Source organism: Alternaria dauci, chromosome 1 (assembly GCF_042100115.1).
Source record: "Alternaria dauci strain A2016 chromosome 1, whole genome shotgun sequence".
Taxonomy (NCBI): domain Eukaryota; kingdom Fungi; phylum Ascomycota; class Dothideomycetes; order Pleosporales; family Pleosporaceae; genus Alternaria; species Alternaria dauci.
In genome coordinates this window covers 5,312,048-5,331,555 of record NC_091272.1, presented here as the reverse complement: position 1 = coordinate 5,331,555, position 19,508 = coordinate 5,312,048, and the positions used below count along the sequence as shown (strand labels likewise).

General features: G+C 52.2%; 6 protein-coding genes across 6 annotated transcripts; 3 read left to right on the top strand and 3 right to left on the bottom strand.

Annotated features, from left to right (window-relative positions):
- Positions 1-332: 332 nt before the first annotated feature.
- Positions 333-1,756, top strand: ACET3X_001649 (uncharacterized protein; the record flags this gene model as incomplete). Its single annotated transcript, XM_069446964.1, has 2 exons — positions 333-1,421; positions 1,499-1,756. 2 exons carry the CDS (start codon positions 333-335, stop codon positions 1,754-1,756), a joined length of 1,347 nt encoding a protein of 448 aa, XP_069311891.1.
- A 1,973-nt stretch (positions 1,757-3,729) lies between these two features.
- On the top strand, positions 3,730-4,794 carry ACET3X_001648 (uncharacterized protein; the record flags this gene model as incomplete). The annotated part of the gene is made up of 2 exons (XM_069446963.1): positions 3,730-4,691; positions 4,746-4,794. The coding sequence occupies 2 exons, from the start codon at positions 3,730-3,732 to the stop codon at positions 4,792-4,794; spliced, it is 1,011 nt and encodes a 336-aa protein (XP_069311890.1).
- Positions 4,795-5,373: 579 nt separating this feature from the next.
- Positions 5,374-6,328, bottom strand: ACET3X_001647 (uncharacterized protein; the record flags this gene model as incomplete). The annotated part of the gene is made up of 3 exons (XM_069446961.1): positions 5,374-5,863; positions 5,942-6,216; positions 6,275-6,328. The coding sequence occupies 3 exons, from the start codon at positions 6,326-6,328 to the stop codon at positions 5,374-5,376; spliced, it is 819 nt and encodes a 272-aa protein (XP_069311889.1).
- A 323-nt stretch (positions 6,329-6,651) lies between these two features.
- On the bottom strand, positions 6,652-8,588 carry ACET3X_001646 (uncharacterized protein; the record flags this gene model as incomplete). The annotated part of the gene is made up of 2 exons (XM_069446960.1): positions 6,652-7,437; positions 7,485-8,588. The coding sequence occupies 2 exons, from the start codon at positions 8,586-8,588 to the stop codon at positions 6,652-6,654; spliced, it is 1,890 nt and encodes a 629-aa protein (XP_069311888.1).
- A 2,487-nt stretch (positions 8,589-11,075) lies between these two features.
- ACET3X_001645 (uncharacterized protein) lies at positions 11,076-13,483 on the top strand (the record flags this gene model as incomplete). The annotated part of the gene is made up of 7 exons (XM_069446959.1): positions 11,076-11,081; positions 11,475-11,540; positions 11,586-11,674; positions 11,722-12,680; positions 12,732-12,758; positions 13,154-13,200; positions 13,253-13,483. 7 exons carry the CDS (start codon positions 11,076-11,078, stop codon positions 13,481-13,483), a joined length of 1,425 nt encoding a protein of 474 aa, XP_069311887.1.
- A 3,490-nt stretch (positions 13,484-16,973) lies between these two features.
- ACET3X_001644 (uncharacterized protein) lies at positions 16,974-18,430 on the bottom strand (the record flags this gene model as incomplete). Its single annotated transcript, XM_069446958.1, has 5 exons — positions 16,974-17,336; positions 17,387-17,931; positions 18,026-18,204; positions 18,254-18,357; positions 18,407-18,430. 5 exons carry the CDS (start codon positions 18,428-18,430, stop codon positions 16,974-16,976), a joined length of 1,215 nt encoding a protein of 404 aa, XP_069311886.1.
- Between the last annotated feature and the right edge of the window lie 1,078 nt (positions 18,431-19,508).

The window sequence follows — 19,508 nt, the reverse complement described above, 5'->3', positions numbered from 1 at the left end:
GCAGGCCAAAGTAACTGAGTATTTGCCTCGCGCATTCGCATGTGTGGGAGGACGCTGGGGCTCAGAAGCTGTACACATTCGCTTATTTGACTCTCCTCCAGTAATTCGAATTGTACAGATCTCAAGATGTCGCCCTGGAGCCATTGCTAAGATTCCCTTCTATGTTCTCTAGTCGAGTTCATGGATGACAGATGGAGCGGACGACACGTGATCTGGCGACCACGCTAGTACTAGAATGGCTCTAACAACGCGTTCCCCGCATCGTGTTTCGTGCCATCGCTTCTCCTAGACACGGCACAGCACGCGCAGCAACACCACGCAGATAACACGAAATGTCGTCTCGAATACGGTACTCGACAGCGAGACCTTCGGCCAGTCGTCAGTCTGTGGCACCCACTCCAAGCCGTACCAGCAGCAGTAATCGCAATGCCGACCTCCTGCCAGAGTACAAGAAGCCGTCACACCCCCTCGATGCAGAAGCCACACGAGAACTGCGCAGCCTTCAAGGGCGCAATATGAACGATATCAAGAAGCACAACAAACTGGCAACTGGGCACATCACCAATGCTGCAGCTAGTGTCAATGACACACTGCGCGAACACGCCGAGTACATAACCCGGCGACAGAAGAAATGGGCGGCGGGTAAGAACCTGGACGAGAAAGAAAACGAGGAGCGCATCATGGCAGAACTACAGGCGAATGTAGACGAGGCGACTGTGAAGCTCGAGGAAAGCATGCGAGCAGTCATCGACTCGGAGATTGCGGCGCAGCGCATCGAGGAAGCTCTGGAATGGTTGAGAACCATTGCGCCCGCACAACTGGCAGAAGAGTATGAGACTCAGATGACGCAGCGCGAGCATCAACGACAAACTCAGACCCAAGCAGCGAGCCAGCGGGCACACGGACAAGACGGTGATGATGATGAGATGGATGATGGGCCAACACCTGGACCTACTCCTCTTGACGGCTCTCGTATAGCCCTTACGGGTGCAAGCGAACTGTTTGCAACGCGCTTACAACGCGAAAAGGACGCCTACACGGCACGCTCGCACATAAGCCGCTACGCCCGCAACAACGACTACCGCGACTTCAAGCGCACGGTGCACGACGCGAAGTTTGGTGACGATGGCCCGGTACTGGGCCATGAAGACACATGGTTTACAGAGTCTGGGGAGCCAGCGCCTGGCATAACGGACACTACGAATCGGGGAGAGTTTGATGACGATGACGACATTGTAGTCGACAGGGCGACAGTCAGCACCAGGTGTCCCATCACATACCAGCAGTTCAAGGACCCGTATTCGAGCAACAAGTGTCCTCACACATTCGAGAAGAATGCCATCCTCGATATGATCCGAAACGGGCCTCACAGGGTGGACGGCCAAAAAGCCGTGGAATGTCCCGTCAATGGATGCGATAAAGTAAGTGCCGCCACATGTCGTTCCAACTGGGTCGGCTACTCGTCCCGCTGTGTGCCTGTGCTGACATTGTTTCTCAGATGCTCACCGCAAACGACGTTCGCACCGACCCTATCCTCGTCCGCAGAATCAAACGCATGCTGCAAGCTGACCATGAAGGCGACAGTTCCGACGATGATGTGCAGGCTCCTCGTCAGGAAATTCAACAGATCGACGGTAGCGACGATGATATGCCTGATGCGCCCTCAGGTCTTCAGGCTTCCGGAACTCAACAGCCACCACAATCAAGCATTATTGAGGGTCTCGGAGATCCGAGTGAGAGTCAGATGTCAATCTAGTCTATGTGCTGCTATTTCGGCGTTTGGGCGTCGGACGGGCTGAAGGATACCCAAATATGCAAACATCAAGCGATATTGTGGCAGAAGGCGTTGAGAGAGCGGACCAGCTGCGCGGTTTATGCAAGATAGCACTCGTTCCCGAAGAGAGTACCAGTCTTCTGCACCACAATGAATTCTCAACAATACGTTCGCAACCCTTTCGTTTCTTCTGCAAGTGTTCAGACCCGGCTGTGCGCCTCCACATCCCCGACCCTGTGCCAGAAAATGTCTGGCCTTCCACTTGTCCACGGACCTTTTCTCGGCAATAGATATGATACCACGCAATGACAGAACCCGCTTGAATATTCCTCCGCCAACAAAGTGCTTCACAGCTTGTCGTCTCCCATGATATCTTCGGCCGCGGATACCCTCGGGCCACCGATTGCAGCCTCAACCGCGCACCTGGGCACAAGATCTGAACTCCGCCCCATCAAGCGCAAAAGAAGTCAGGGTCTCGCCCAAAGCAAAGCGATCTCTTTACTTAATTCCGATCTGCGAAACGAGGGTATATCAACACTCAACGAGTAAAAAAGCACAGTGCATATTATGCACATCGGCAAAGAACGACGCACGGATGCACGTTGTGTTCACGGAAATCCAGATGCTACCCGGAAAAGCACAGTGAGATCAATGCACCTTTGTGCCAGGGTATCGCAACAGCGCGTGTTGATGTACTGCTACATAGGTTTGCTGATGGTTAGGTCCATTGGCATCTGACGGGACGCTCTGCTATTGAAGTTGCAATCGTTCGATTGGCCGGAAGCTGCCCGTTACCACCAACGTCATCGCTCACATGCAAGCGGTTCCGCATGTGGCGCAATAGGGACGGGATTCTCTGTGCCTGAAGATCGTGTATTTCCTCGAGCTGTACCACGGGCAATGGCATGAGCCTCAACGGTACATGGGAAAACGGATGGCTTGGACACGCGACAATCAGTGCGCCCAGCTCATGCCGCTCCGCCGTGCACGTTAAACTTCGACATGGAAACCTATGAAGCAAGATGGCATCAGAGTTCAGGAATTCGGTGCGCCCCGATTGGCCCATGAGCAACTGGCACCTCGTAGAACAAGCTGCTGTCCATATCAGTGGCCCGCTGGGGCAGCTCTTCGATGCGGGGAAACGCAGCTCACCCCTCAATTCATGGCACCGGTCGACTGGCTGGCGTTGTTGACAACTAAGAATAACAGATCACCGTGCTACTCCTGTCCTCCGAGAACCTTCACTCACAGCCTTGTTCCTGACTTTGTTCTTCTGCTCCTTCAGCTCGAGCTGTATCGTCGCATAGTCGTTTGATGCTAGGAAGCGGGTAGTCGAGCGCATACCACCATACCCACTAAAACCGCGACCCACACCCCACTTCTCCGACGCGGACTGGATCCTCCGCACAGACTACAGCGCACGAGGTACGCACAACCCAACTATGCTCTTCCTCTACACCGTCTCTCAGCATACACAATTTCTCCTTGCGCGGGTGCAATCGGAAAAAGAAGGGCTATCGCACGTGCGTGCGCTTTTCGGCTGCGCTCACACGTCCGATGTCAATCTTTCCTGTGCGCCGGAGGAAGCTGTACATCTATGTCATAGCCGGCTAGCTTGCGACGTCCACGGCCGCGGTGTAAGGCGCATGGGAACGACTGCGTCTCAGGCTGAGGCTCTGCCCAGGCCAGCACCTTACGCCGACGCCATGTCGTAGTGCTATGATGCTGGGATAAAGATTCGCCCATGGAGTCTCTTTTGTGGGCTTTCTTACTCCATCAGTTCCAGTCTTCCTTCACATTTGTTCTATTCTAGTACAGCAAAGCGACAGCGATATACCCCTTCTAGTCCACTTGTTCCTTCTCCATCTTCAAATAATTCGTCCTGTCAAGACTGTTTGGCTGTCACTGACAACGCAATGTCAACAACAGCAGCCGCCACCTCTCAAACGTTTAAGATGCCCGCCGCTCGCGCCCTCGAAAACGCAAAGCAATCTTCAGAAGCCGTTCTAAAAGACACATCCTCCGCCATGTCCAAAGCTGCCGAGAATCCCAAGAAAGCTACTGCAGACTTCCTGCATACACCGTTTATGCGCGCTGCACTACCTTTTGTAAACGGCGGCATTGCAGGCATGACAGCAACAACCGTGATCCAGCCCGTAGACATGGTAAAAGTGCGTCTACAACTCGCAGGAGAAGGCGTAAAAACCGGACCCAAACCTACTCCAGTCACAGTCTTCAGAGACATTATTGCACAAGGCAAGGTTCTCGATCTCTACACCGGACTCAGCGCCGGTATCCTCCGCCAAGCCGTCTACACAACCGCCCGCCTAGGTTTCTTTGACACATTCATGAAGCAACTCAGCGCCCGCGCAAAAGAAAACGGCACAGCGATCGGCTTCAAAGAACGCGCAGGCGCCGGTCTCGCCGCAGGCGGTCTCGCCGCTATCGTCGGTAACCCCGCTGATCTCGCGCTCATCCGCATGCAATCCGACGGCCTGAAACCTGCTGCCCAACGCGCAAACTACACGTCCGTCGTCGACGCCCTCGTCCGCATCAGCAAGCAAGAAGGCGTCACGCGGTTATGGGCAGGCAGTTATCCCACTGTTGTCCGCGCCATGGCCCTCAACTTTGGTCAATTGGCTTTCTTCTCGGAAGCAAAGCAACAACTCAAGAACACGTCGCTGTCGTCTCGCACACAGACGCTTACTGCGTCCGCTGTAGCAGGGTTCTTTGCGTCGTTCTTGTCGCTGCCGTTTGACTTTATGAAGACGAGGTTGCAGAAACAGACAAAGGGCCCGGATGGGACGATGCCGTACAAGGGCATGTTTGATTGCTTTAGGAAGGTTGCTAAAGACGAGGGGCTGTTGAGGTTCTATCGTGGCTTTGGAACGTACTATGTGCGTATCGCGCCGCATGCGTAAGTCTTGTCCCTGTTCTGTGGTTTGGATTCAAGTACTAATCTTGGTAATAGGATGGTGACACTGATTGTTGCTGATTACTTGGGCTTCATCACTAAATAATCGTCATGACTATGAAGTACTTTTGTTTTTCGTGGACACGGCGTTCTGGGGGGATTATGGCGTTCACAAGTGGCCATTCGCCATATGATGTTTTTCGCAGTCTGTTGTTTGTTCCAGCCATGGTTGTTATTAGTGCCGTGTTGCTGGAGGATTCTCTCGTGTATAGGCTAGAAGTGATGCTATGACATCTCGCGGCATTCGCGTTTGTGGGTGCTGCCATGATGTGTATGAAGAAGCCCTTCTTAGATAGTATGAAGACTTGTAGCATCTTGGATTTCTCCCCCGTCGACTCGTGTTAGTGATGTGTAAGCCCTATCTGAATATTATCTACGATTGACTGACATTGGAATTCAATACCAACACACATGGTATTACTCATGCCAGGTATGCTACGACTTCACTAAGCTCTCACCAGCAACAGCAGGTATGCTTATACGGCACATGGGGTCAAGGGTCTACCAATAATGAATATGAAAATCATTGGATGGCTCACATTCAGTAACCTCTATTCCTCAAATACCACTCCTCCTACTTATCCCCCACCATTCCACCACCCGCTACACCAATCCATTAACCCTCTCACCTCCTTCCACCACCCCCAATATCCTGACCCAACCTATACCCACTAATCTTCTCCCACTCAATCTTCTGCCTCGTAATCGGCAACTGCCTCCTCAACGCCTTGAACGCGCCCTCACTCAAGCTCCCAAACGCCTTATTCAAATCCTCCTGATACTTCTTCTCCTCCGCCGCAATCTTCCTCACAACCTCGCTTCCATTGCTATTGCTACCAGCATTCAAACTGACCTCCTTGGTCGTGAGCAGACGCACATTTCCGTCTTCGTAGTAGTGCACGTCGACTTTTATGCTGCCGGTGAGGGATCCAGAAGACGTGTCGTAGATGTAGGAGCTGCGCCAGCGGCCGTTCCAGTAGTTTGTGGGCGAGTACTTGTTTGCGACGGTGATGATGGCGAGGGAGGACGGGGAGGACGGGACGGGGTAGACGCCGTGCGAGGATTTGGGGTAGTGTTCTGAGGCGTGGGTGCTGAGGGACTTGTTGAGGCTCTTGCTGTGGGGTGTGTGTTAGTGTACTGAGCTCGCGCGGACAATGTGCTGTATGGCGGTGTCTGGGTGAGATGCGACGTACAGGAGATCTTCGTGCGCGCTCTCCACAACGTAGCTCTGGACTGCGCTGGCCTTGCCAGTGGCATGGTCAAAGTCAAAGGAGCTCTGTGTGTCAATGTCGTAGTATCGGCCGTCTCCTAATGAGTTGTATTCGCTGACGAGAACTTCGGTACTGCCACCGGGAAGCTTTGTTGTGGTAAACTGCTCCTCGTTGTACTTTTGGAAGGCGGGCGAGAGTTCGTTCTGGACCGAGTCGTCGCCGAGGATCGACTTGATTGCCTTTGTGACTTCGGCAAGCTGGGCTGTTGTCAGTACATGTGCTGGCGGCAGCTACACGTGGGTTTGTAGAGCATACCTCACCCGGTGGCGCGCTGTCGACAAAGGAGGAGAGGGCGGCTGTGCGTGACATGGCTCCGATATCACTATGTGGAAGTTGGAGATTGGGTTCGTGTTGCGACTTCAATTGTTTGGCGCGTTGTCGAAGCTGCGGGTGGACAGGAGCGCTTAGTGGGGTCCGGGAGGTGCAGGGACCACAAACGTGTGGAGGGGAGGGCATCAGAACATTATAGCGTACTGGGAGCAATCCGCTTTTTTTACTTCGTGTACAAACTAAATATCAACCCTGGGTATCTATACACTTCGGGCAACCATTGTTGATCCCGTAGACCCGGAAACGCCGCGCTAAGTCATGATCAATGCCACAAATATCCTACACCCAGTCACGTCTGGCAATCACTCGATGCTCATCTTCATCAGCCCATCGTTGGTATCCGTCATACCCTGCAGACCTATCCGCTTCGGGCCCAATGTCGGCGTCATGCTCATGCTGCCGCCACTGTTTGAACGCTCACCATGTGACTGGCCGCTGATTGACGTTTCCCGGCTGGCTTTGGTATTCGTGCCCCAGAGACTGCCGTCCCTTTGCGCAGGAGACTGCGAGATGACTGGACTGCCGTGAGCGCTGACACCTGGCGAGACTGCACGACGTTTGATGGAGGCTTCGTCAAAATCGTCATCTCGCCGGCGTTTGTTCGACTTCTTCAAAGCTTCGGCTGCTGTAGGGGGCTGCATGGCACCGGGCGTAGACGCTCGAGATGCCCCACCGCCTATGGTCGGAGAGTCCATATTCATGTCCTCGCTCATTGCTGACGATTCTGCACGGGGGAAGGATGGCGGAGGCGTGTGTGCGACGCGTGAACCCCAGAAACCGTGGCCAACTGAGTTACGACCACTGTTTAGACTGCCAAAGGCACCGAAGAGTCCCTTGGACGTCGATCCATCTAGACTCATGTTGCTTTCGCTGCCCTCTTCTGGCACACCCTCGAGCGGTCCATCCAGACCTGGAACTGTTGGCAGCAAGTTGGGTGACGATTGCGCAGTGCCGGAAGGTCGTTCTAGGTCCGTGTCGCTTTCTCTCACTTGTCGAATGATCTCGGCCTCGCGGCGGAACTCGCTGTCAACAGGAGCAGCTTCTTCGAATAGCTCCGCTCGGATGCGACCGAATTGTCTTGACTTTGGCTAGTAAAGTTAGTCTCTTGCAGTGCCGCAATAACATACGTACTCACCAGCAAATTGCCTCTCCGTGAAACCACTCGTCTTACAACACCCGGAGTATGGGGCATATTGCCGCCCTCGTCGCCGCTGTCGTTTCCAGATGAAATGTGGAGGTCGTTGGCAAACAGGGAAAGGCTCTCTCGTCGCGAGCCCGCTTTACGCATCGCCGCTTCTCGCGCAAAATATCCCGTGTCTTTGCCGTTTGGCGGTGAGGCTGGCCCGGGACTTGCCATGGAGCTGTGTCCACTGGCTGAGCTCGAGCTCTTTCGGCTTCTACCCTTGCGCAACCTCGCCCGATGCATGCTTGCAAAGTTGGGCTGTCCACCGGGTGAGAACAGGTTGGAAAAGACGCCGCCGTTGCTCGCGTTGAGTCCCGGAAACAGTGTATTAGTCTTCGCTTGCGGGGTCATGATCATAGGGTCATCGTTGTCTTCAGGGTCCAGTGGGTCCACCTCGTCCGAAGAGCTATTCGAATCCTCGGAGCCCATCATGTTGATGCTGCCGACGGAACTCGAAGGGGCGGTTCTATCGCCATGACTCCATCCACCCTGTAGGCTCACATTCGGCGAGTCAAGCAGCATCGAGTTGGAACGAGGCTTCCGCGGCGGTATCTTGATGCCTTTTTGCGTAATGGTCGGCGAAGAATCGGGCGAGGACTGATCGGGAAGCGTCGAGTGGTGGAGGTTGGTGCAGGCTCTTGAGAACTCAGCACCGCGCGACCGTCGCGGCAGCACAGAAGCCGGCGACGCGTACGTGTTACGCGAATCTAGCTGTGGAGAGAGGGGCACGCGGGCAGCAAAGTGCGCGGGACTAGGCATAGGCGACTCTCGAGGGGGCATTTGCAGAGACAGGCCTCGCGAGAGGAAGTCTGGTCGACGCGGTGTACTGGGGCTCGCGTCGATGGTTTGGTCATCTTTGGACATGCGTGCGGGTTCGCGAAACTTCGGAGAGGGCTCAAGACGGGGCGTGCTGTCCGACAGAGACCGTGCTTTGGGCGGATTCGTCTTTGGCGGCGTTGTCTCCAGTTGAGGTTGAGGCTCCATCACGGCTGCACTGCAAGAGTCGGCGGTTCCGCGTTCGCTACCGATGTCTGGCGTCATGGCCGCCGTCAACATTGCGTCGTAGGGTGAATTGGGCAAGACGGCCCTTGAACTTCATTCTCTCAGCGACGCGCTGTGAGCAGAAGTCAAATAGGTGGAACAGCAATGGCCCGTACGTTGGCGGGGCGGTTAATCATGGCCTATCGTCACGTGCAAGCAAGCCACCGTCAAGGGTGGACCATGCTCCGAGCCTATTAAAACAAAACAGCGTCTTGTAATGCACACAAGGCACAACACATTCCTCAACTACATATTACATGCAATAAACATGTTGCTCCATCGCATATCGAGACCTCCCATACGCCTGCCCCTAGATGTCGATTATGACGCTTAGATCACCCATAGATCATCCTTGCCGAGCACCCCTGAGTACTTCCCACGATGCCGCTAGGAGTTCACAACGGCCTCTACCCACTCAATGTCTTCCCAGGTCGCTTCCCAGATGTTGAGCACTGTCATGGCCCACGCCTTACCCTCGCGCTTCATAGTGCCAATGCACCGACATATTCGCCCTTGCTGCAAAAGTCTGCTGCAGTCATACTCGAATAGCTCCACCGACTTCCAGATTGCAGCGTTGTATGACCCCTTGATATAAGGTGGTCTGGCATGGAAGAGGTCGCAGAACGTAAATTGCTGCTCTGTGCCAGTTCGCTCCGAAGCAAGTATCTTGGCGTACATCTCGATCATAATGTGCTTCCCAGACTTGGATGCTTGGCAACTCTGGTTAATCACCTCGCCAATGCGGAAACACGTCCTGAGCAATGAGTTTGATGAGAGTCCGATGATGGGCGAGCGATCACGAACAGGCTCAGGAAACGGCGGCCTGACAATTGGTTTCGGAATCTTTGCGCAGCCTGGGTTGCCGTATGCGGCCTGCAAGCGCGTTGTCAGAGTGACTGGGGATACAAACTGTTTTGGTATTTGCTGTGAATTCGTCTTTGTGGCAACTTGTTCAAGCTTGGCGGAAACGTCTGCGCATGAGCCTGAAGTAGAGCGTAGTCTGTGATCGACCGTGTCGTATGATTGCGCGTGGGACTCTGGGGTAGGCTTTGCAAGGTCAGGACATGTACCGTCACCTTCAGATATCAACGCGAGCAGCTCATCATCACCGATGTCAAAGTCGAAGTCGTCGTCTGCGAAATTCAGATTTTCGTGTTGCTGCAGAGCCAGATTGCAATCAGCTTGTCTAGCTTCAGTGGTATCATAGTCATCGTCTTCGAGATCGAATAAGCAAGCGTCACCCGGATGTTGCACAGGTAGTGTGGCCACGGTGTCTTGGCTAACATTCTGAACAGTCTCAGAGCTTGCAAAACGACGATGCGTCACATCATAGGCTTGAGTGGTAGGAACATGATCGGACACTGTTGTGCCATCACCATCTGCTGTCGAATGCTGTGGTTGTACATTGTCGACGGATGCCGAATACGCAGTCCTGGACAGTGCAGTTTTGGATGAAGATGCTGCAGACTTGCGTACAGGTTTCGTCACCCGAAAGCTCTCTGACACACGCTGTTGATTGGCAACTTCTCTCGCTTCCGCATTCGTGTGTCTACCATCCGATGTGTCCCCAGGGGCAGCCAACTTTGTTCGCTTGCGTGTAGCTTTCCGCGGTGGGCTGGCTGATGTTGCCGGCGAAGAAGCATATATCTCGAGATGCGTAGGCTCGCTTGCAGTACCAAGACCGAGATACTGCGCGACAACAGGGTTGTGTCGCCGTCGTCCGTGAACGCTCGCTCTTCGCCGCGCTTGGTTCTGCTGGATGGGTGCTGCTATTGGCGATTGGGGCGTCGGGAACTGCGTCGAGGGCTGATTGATGGCTGTGAAACTGGAGGTTGAAGAATAAGAAACTTGAGTATATCTGCATACCTCAGGTTAGTTAAGACGACACGAGATAAAGCAATGTGTGGCGAGAAAAGGTGAATGGACGCGGTCTGGGCCTCTCACGCGCCATCGCCATTTCCTTCACCCGTCACCTCCGCACTCCAATCGCGATGCAGCGCATTTGCCGTGTTCATCGTAATTCTGGCGCAGCGATACGGTATGCCAGTGGTGTGCGAGAGATAGAATGAGGAAATCTGAGGGGGAAGTCGCGCGACGTGTGGTTGCACCCCGCAAGTGGGGGCTGAGTAAGGCAGGTAGCTTCAGCCCGATCAAGGAAGTTGATTCACCTATCGTGTGCGCATAGGCAACCACTGCTCCATAGACTTTCGCTTCGGACCTTTCTCATCCTCGCTCAGATCTCACTCTGTGAACTTTGCACAACTCGCCAACTCGTGTTCGTGGGAGCCCGGGTCGTCTATTCTTATCTGTAACACCGGACCTCTACCTTCAGACCAACCCTCCGACAGCTTTCAGACCCTATTGAAAACACCAGACCCTGATTTTGTCCAGATTTGTTCTGACAAGCAAGCAAACATCCTGCTCGGTAGAGTGTTGCTTTTTTTCGCCTCCAGGTTTAGCTGGTGCTTACCCTGAAGGGTCAAATCAAGCGACCAACTTACGATGCCTGTAAGTTGTTCTTCAGATTGGTTTCTCTTTAAGAGCTTCGAGACACCATGCTTTCAGATGCATCAATCCTGCTCAGTTCGTCTTTCGTATATCTCTTCCTCTTCCAATCATGATGTCCCACGCTTCTTGGTACGACGGTGAACCGCTTCTCAAGAGGAACTCGCTTTGTAGGAGATCTTCCTGTAGCAGTGCTCGTCCTGATCTTGAAGCACTTCCTTTGTATCGCAAAGCTCCGTCTGTATCAATCTCTTCGTCAACCGAGTCCCCTCGCAAAGCGCTTCATCATCACAAGGATCCCAAGGCATACGCCGACCTTCCAATTTTCGAGAATCCTTGCCCACTGTGTTTCTTTGGACACTGTCACAAGGTGCTAAGACAGTGGATACATCGCAGAAACACGCTTTCTCGGCTGTCACGGTCCAAATAGATCGACTGACAAGCGAGCAATACGAGGAGAATGTAAGTTGGACCCTGCACATTGCATATCGAAGCTAATCGTTGCAGGATGTCGGTGGTATCGTTGATCTCATCGAAGTCATTCGCATCCAGGCGTCTGGTCCTACAGAAGCAGCCCGAGCTTTACGAAAGAAGCTGTGAGTCAAATTCGCCCGTGCAAAGACATGATCTAATACTTGAACAGCAAGTATGGCAACGTACATCGCCAGATCCGCGCCCTGGTCATCCTGGACGCTCTGATCCAGAATGCTGGTACTAGATTTCAGAAAGCTTTTGCAGACGAGCCCCTCCTAGAGCGACTTCGCATTCTTGCCAGGGATGACACGGTTGATGCGGATGTCAGGCAAAAGGCCAACGTTTTGTTCCGAGGATGGGCTGTCGCCTACAAGGGAACCCCTGGACTTGAGCGAATAGCAGCACTGCACAAAGAACTTCCTCGTACCAAGCGTCCTCAACCGCAGCAGTCTCGGATTGTACGACAGCAAGATGCCGAGGCTGCACGTGAGCGTGAGGACAACTCGCCCTCTCCTCCTCGCAACAGGCGGCCGGAGCCACAACATGCGTCGTCGTCAAGAACCACTGCACCTGTTGCACCCGGTGCTGTTACTCCCGCTTCCTCAACCTCACTCTTCAGTAGGAACAAGAAAGACAAGAAGAAGACCAAAGGCCAGCCATTCAACCTGGAAAGGGAGAAAGGACAAATGCTCGAGACTATGGCATCGGCAAACGTTGCTAGTACAAACTTGCTGAACGGATTGCAGCTCATCAATCGTGAGCAAGAGCGGGTTAGCGACAATCCAGAGGTGATGCGACGTTTCGAGACCTGCAAGCAACTCCGTCGCCAGATCTTACGTTACATTCACTTGGTGGAATCAGAGCAATACATTGGCGGTCTTCTGAATGCCAACGACGAGCTCGTCAAGGGACTTATGGCATTTGAAATTATGGACAAGAGCATCGACGACGACAGTGACAGTGACAATGAAGAGGGCAATGTGTCTGCTGCTATGGCCAGTATGAACATGAACGAGTCGGCGCCTCCAAAGCCACCCCGGCCAACGAGCATCCCTATGCCCCCTCAGCGTGTCGAGCCAGACAGCGAGCCAGAGGAGGACGAGAATGACCCGTTTGGAGACAGCAACGGTAAGACGATTGCAAACATCTCTCGAGAAGCTAGTAGCTAACCCACCACAGCTATTAAGACGCCATACGCTGAGAAGGGTCAAATGACTTGGAGAGACGTCTGAGATATCAAGCGCCAGACGCGAACAACACCTGCATGTTCATAGCGACACGGTATTGGGCTTTCCTCATCTAATGTTCAGCAATACCCTTTCCCATAGTTTCACAATCTAGATACATGATAAATGCAATGCACGTTTACATAAACATTTCGCTTGTGTTTCTATTCTATTGCATGCATACATGTCTCGACGAGCCTTCTACCGAACGCGCGGCGTTAGCCACCTTCACCGCCACAGGGGGCGACGTCATGTTCATTTAGCGTGGCCGTGTCATTGGCCTAGCGCCATGCGCAGCGCAGCATTGAAGCAGGGTTGAATGCTCTTTGCAAACGTATTAATCTCCCCTTTGCCCCCTCAAACACACCCGTTCAGCATCTCGCGCAGACCTTGTCTTCTTATCTCTCTCCATCGCACACACTGTACGGGTTACACCCAGCCCTGTGGTCGCGAACACTGCTAACGTCATCGCAGCGCAACTCCGTCATCTCGCGACCCAACAAATACAAATCGACCGTCCATAACCCACTCGCCAGACCTCTACAACCTTCGCGATCCGCGCATAATCCATACGCCAAAATGCCTGCCTCTACAAACTCCGTTTCCTCGGCTGCTGGCTCCATCGTCAAGCCTCAGGGCGGCAAGTGCAGCTGCATCAGCACCGACGACTGCAGTTGCTGCTGCATTCCTTGCACGGTCATGTAAATACGATAGCGAAGATATCACATGCGGTGGCACATGGATTCCATCAGCGGTAGCACACGCGCGTGTGAAAGCGGACACAGGCCACACGTGGCCCGCGATGCGCACGATAAGAGAACGACGATGGTCATAAGGTGTTTTGGGGCATTCTGAGCGAGCATACCACAGCAGGGAGGATTTGTTTTTTTGGAGTTTGGGGATAAGAGCGATAGCTCGTGGGCTTGTTGTTGATAAATGCTCATGATAATAGGACATTTACGTCTTTCATCCTGCGACTCTTTCTTCCGCCCTACGTTCTGCACTCCGCGTGTGAGCATGCAAAAGTCTTGCGCTTCGCGGTCTACAACGTCCCGCACTTTTGTCGCGCGGCTGTTGGACGATATCTTGCCGTTTCAGCACCTGGCGCCTGTGGCGAATGGCTTGCCTCAGGTCTTCGCTACGCATGAACCTGGGCGCTTAGAGACAGTACACAGCATGCGGCGCAGCAACACGATATTGATGCCTGTTAGACATTGCTAACATGTAGTACCTTGTTCCTGGCTTGTTCCATGTTTCCAAATTCCGTCGCATTTACTTTCGGATACCCTTCTAGCGTTGATGTACCACCACATTTCGTCTCGATCGCTTCCCACCGTCCTCAACCATGCAACACTCGATCCAACGTGTGGCTTCGAAGGCAACAACGACATCTACGGCATCGGAATCCGGATCGGTATCTACGCACAGATCCTCGCCGTCTGGTTCGCAAACTACTTCCTCCTGTCTGAAGTCCAGGTCCTGCGCGATTCCGTTAGCATCTTTAGCGTCGCGATCCTCATTGTCGCGTTGATCTACGCCTCGGATCCATCCGATGTATATGCCGTGGAGGCATTCATATTGCTACAGATACTGGCATGGAGTTGTATGATGGGCGTACGGGCCAAGTCCTCGTATAGCAAGGCTACCTTCTCTCGCGGGAGCTTCTTGCGGAGGGTGGTGTGCGAGATTGTCAATCTTGTGAACATCTGTCTGCATGTGTGGTTTTGGTGGGCAGGCCTGGATTCGACGAAGATAACGCCATGTGGGACATGGTTGATGATGTATGTCGTCAAAACAAATCTCTTTGGCTGGGCGAGGAAGGTCATGATGGCCATGAGTCTGTTCGTGTTGCTCTGTACGATCTATTGGATTGTAGTGGAGTTCCTGAGACCGTGGACCGCTTGGAAGGTAAGGGAGAAGAGGAGAAAGTTCGTGGAGGCAGCTAGGACGTGGGAGGAGTCTCAGCCACAAAGCACAAATGAAGGGACGGTAGAAGAGAAGGACAGGACTGCAGGCGATGGCAGTTCAGTGTACAATGCTTCAGTGGAAACAGGATTGCATGATCAATGCCCTCGAGATTTATGTGCTCGTTGCTTACCGGCAGGATCAAGTTTCGGACATGTCCGTCCACTCAGCCTAGTTCGCACGCGCTCAGATCCCCTGACGCACCGTAGAGCAGAGTGGGAAAACTCTCGTCCTATTGCTTCCCAGGGAAACTCTAAGCGGTCCTCCCGCATTACTATTCAAGAGATTTCATCCCCGGCATCTCCAACATTGGCAATGTCTGCTCATGCCGAACCCAACGCCCCGGAACACAGCCCCGACCTGTGTATCATCCACGAAGTCTACGAGAGCGAGCTATACATCCAACACTGCGTTGCAGCAAGTCCATATCAGATGAGCACTAATGGCAAACCCCTTGCGTTTCCAGTGATCGCACGATCGATTCTCTTCCCCAAGAAGTACCGCACTCCAGCAGGCCCAAAGCCGTCACCACCATCGTGGTTCCACTGCCAATTACACAGCTACATAGCATTTCTGACATGCCGCTACCCACCGCAAGCTTTCGTCGTCTACTCACACCTTCGTCAATCCCGCCTCCTCGACCCACTCAACGGACCTTTCCAGACATATGCTGCTATTACCTATACGGCAGCATCTAAGAATGCGACTTCGTTACCTCCATGGACTTCAGTGTCGCTAGCTTCTTCTTTTCTCCTCGCCCACCCTTCTACGCCAAAAAAGATCTGGCTTGGCTGGTACTACGTCATCCTCGATCTTCTGATTCACGTCATCGTCATTCTGCAACTTGAATTAACGCTACGTTGGAATCATGTGAGCGGGCTGAGCGGATTATGGACGAGTGTCGGACAACTGATTCCTTTCATTATTGGAGTTGGTGGGTTGGGATTGGTGATTAGCAGGTGGGTGGTGAAGATGTGGATTAAGCGGGTGGTTGCAAGAGGGGAGAAGAGCGGATGGGAAGTCGATGTCGACGAAAGCGAAAGTGATGATAAAGACCAGGATGGGTATGAGAGAGCTGCTGTCAGCCGGGGCTATGAGAGGTGGAAGAAGGCGTATCTTGCGCAGCAGGCAAACCGAAATGGTTGAGGAGTAATGACGAGGATGTCAACACGGAATCGTACCTTCACTCTCATTGGGACTTTCGACTGAGTTTGCGTCGCGGAATTGTGCCTTTCTCGTTCCAAATGGCTGACCGGGATGGCCCCAACTGTCTCTTGCGGCACAGCAAGGCAGATTCCATGACCGGTCATGCCGCATGCGATTTCGACAAGTGAGGCACGGCATCGGATCGGTGTAATAAACACTTGCGGGCCCTTTTTTACACAATTCTTCTCCACACAGACTAACCAGAAGGTGTCTTTGACGTCTATCGCAATGGCGGACTTCGTCAGTTGCAAGGATGAACCTCACACAATGCTATCACAGCAACCATCTCCACCACGATCCCCAAGTTTAGATTCATTTCCATCTGCACTACCTTCACGCGCCGGAACTCCTTCTACAACTTCTACCGAAGCAAACCACAGGCCTCGGCATGCTCCGTGTCGTCACGACGAACCGATCAACTTCTTCAAGATCGACAATACACCCGCCGCCATCGCCTTCGCTATCCTCGCTGTCTTATACATATTCAGCATCATATACTGGAAATTGTACAGTCTGTTCGCTGTTATCTATGTTCCATCCATCGTGAGCATATGTGTTGTCGAATGGGAAAAGTACATGCGTTATCGGGACTACAGGGCAGATGGAGATGATGAGGCAGTCATTGGATTGATGCTTGAAGATGAGGAGCTGGAAAATGGAATGAGTTTGTACGGGGTAGAGTTCAGGGTGGATGAAAGTTTGTCGTTGGGAAAGTAAGAGAAGCTGTGTTGGGGACGGGGAGTTTGGATGATTCTGGTGGCGCAGTGCATGCATAGTTGCCTGGTTGCTGCGGCACAGGAGGACTTTGAGACACCAAGTACATGAGATAACGTCATCCCACTTTACCCACTCCAATTGGATGAGTAGAAGGGGCTATATCTAGGGCTGTGAATTGTGAAATTGTCATGGTTTGTCTCATATGCCGCACCAACTTCAATCCGCTGTGATGATAAACGACTTTATGATTAGGCTACAACTAACAGGAGGATTCTATTGTAGATATTATACATCAAATGAAAGTGTCTCAGTCGCCCTTTCTCCCTTGCTCCTCATCATTCATCCGCTTCTTCTTCATCATTCTTCCTAACAAAGGTATTCGGGATACGATTTTCATCATCTTCGCAACCAATCGCTTGAACGCACTGAATTTCCTCCACACTACGAGGACTATGAGCGTCAGCCCTAGTGTGACTACGAAATACAGATACACCCAGTAGGTCACTTTTGCGCCTCTGTTGTCAGGAGAGAAGTTCCAGAATGTCGTACTGAAGAAGGTTGCGACAAAGGTTCCGGGAAGGAAGATGAGAGTGATGGCGGTAATGAGTCGCATGTCGGCACCATAGCGATGGTTGAGTTGGTTGTCCCTTTGCTGGAGGGTTGCATACACCTTTAACGATAAGTTTGTATTCATAGCAACATTGCTAGAACAACACGTACCGTCTGTACCATAGATTGAATAAGTTCTTTACCGTATCGAGAATTGAAGTCGATGTTTTTTGTGCATTGCAGCAAGTAGAACGTTTGCTCTTGCAACTCAGCACGAACGACAGGAGAGTATTCGTTGGGTGAATTCCGAAGCTGCTTGTCCAATTGATCTAGATGCTCGCCGGTTATTAAACGCCGATAATCCAAAACTCCATAACGCGTAGCTATGTTATTCAAGCGCCGTGGTACCTGTGTCACATTAGGTAATCTATCCGAGTCCTGTTCCTCATCTTCTGAGAGATAGCCTATCATGTTTGCGACTTGTGGACATGATAGAGAAAGTTCATCACACTCTTTCCCTAAGTGGTCTATCACAAGTGATGTCCAGGATACTGGTACAAAGAAAGGATCCGATGCAAAAGTCTTACACGACTCTATGCGTTCTGTAAGACGATCCAGGTAGTCTCCTGTGGGCATGACGCAGACGCCAAATGTCTGCCGTGTGAGCGTATTGTATACAACCACAGATGCAAATTGATCTGAATCGGAGGAGAAGCCTAGCTTGTCCGTCAGTCTTGAAGGCGCATCGATAGACTATCTCTTTGTCCGCCATCATTCTCTTCAACCACAATGAAAGACGAACTGACATACCTCGCCAAGTGCTTTCGCCTAGGACTGGAGAAAACTGCATCGTTACATTGTCATTGGAAAAGTAACTGGGAATATGGTTGTAGGGAATATGCCAGTGTGACCAGAGAGCGATGACGGCTTTCAATGAGTACGGAATAGGATAGCCAAGAATATCCAAGTCTTCCTCGCATGTGAGAAGCCTTGAGTGATGTCAATAAACTCCAAAATTATCGAATGATCTACACGCACAGCTGTAATGACCACTTCGCACCTGCTCGCGGTAATGTTGTTCGCTCACAAATCCGCGGTATATCGTCGTCACTGACCACCTCCTTGTCAAACACTACCCCTGTCTACATAGTTTCAGCTGTGCGCAGGGATTTATAGAATTTTGTGGCTTACATCGTCTTCGTATATTGATACCATGCTATGCTTGTCATGCGCTTTTAGTTCTCGGGGTTCCTTTCGCCAGCGGTCATGGCGTTGTGGAAGATAGTCAACCTTTGTCATTTTGCTAGAATCAATCTCTGGGCCGTGAGCATACCCGGCGCAGCAAATATCTGTCAATAATTGCAAATCAAAAGTGGGTAGGAAGCGTCTTAAATACAAGACTGTTGCGCGCAAGGCTGAAATTCAGGGAGTTGAGCTTACTTTGAATGTGCCACTGCAAGCCACTGCGGGGCAATCTATAAGCGTTCGACAAACCACAGACACCGCCAACCCAGCATTATGTGTAGAGCATGCAAGGCTGAAGGCAGCTAAGACGAACAGAGTTCGTGCTGATTTTATAATGAGACAAGAAAACAAGTCGCGCTGATTCTTCGAAATCATCGGTCAAGGCCGCGATTGACTACGCGATAGGTGGTTATGTATATCGGCCATCACCTCTCGGTGAACCTTGTCTCCGAAGATATTGCATGTGGCTGAAAACATGGCGGTTAGGATTTAGTAAACACCGATACAGGCGACGAGAAGATGTCAAGAGTGTTGCGGCTACGCACAAGGCAAGGCTGAAACATTTAACTGAAGAACGCGCCGATTGGCAGCGTCCATGCCCAGAACATGGAGAGAGGCATCAAGGGCGCATTGTCCCTATACTCGCTGCGCTAACATTATTGTGTCCTCAGGAAGCTCCAAGTCACTCCAATTTCTATCGACTAGAGTACACAATCAGAAATGAGAGGGCAGTGAAGCCTGCACTGCTCCGCGGCTGTGTGAATGCCAACGTCATCCTTTGCCACGCCGACGCCAGGACCGTGGCTTCTGCCTGCACGTCGCAATAGGAGACGACGAAAGTGTACCTAGGTAGCGTCGCATTTCGTTCTCCCAGGAGGCCTACTGTAGCACGTCGCAGCAGTAGAGGACTTCCACCCACAAATATAAAACACGCGATATCAATGGCGGCTTTTCTTCGTGAGGCACTGGAAAAAGTTAGAAGCGGTATTTAACACATTCATTTCGCTAACACCCTATCTATGACTGACAATAGGATAATATAGGTATC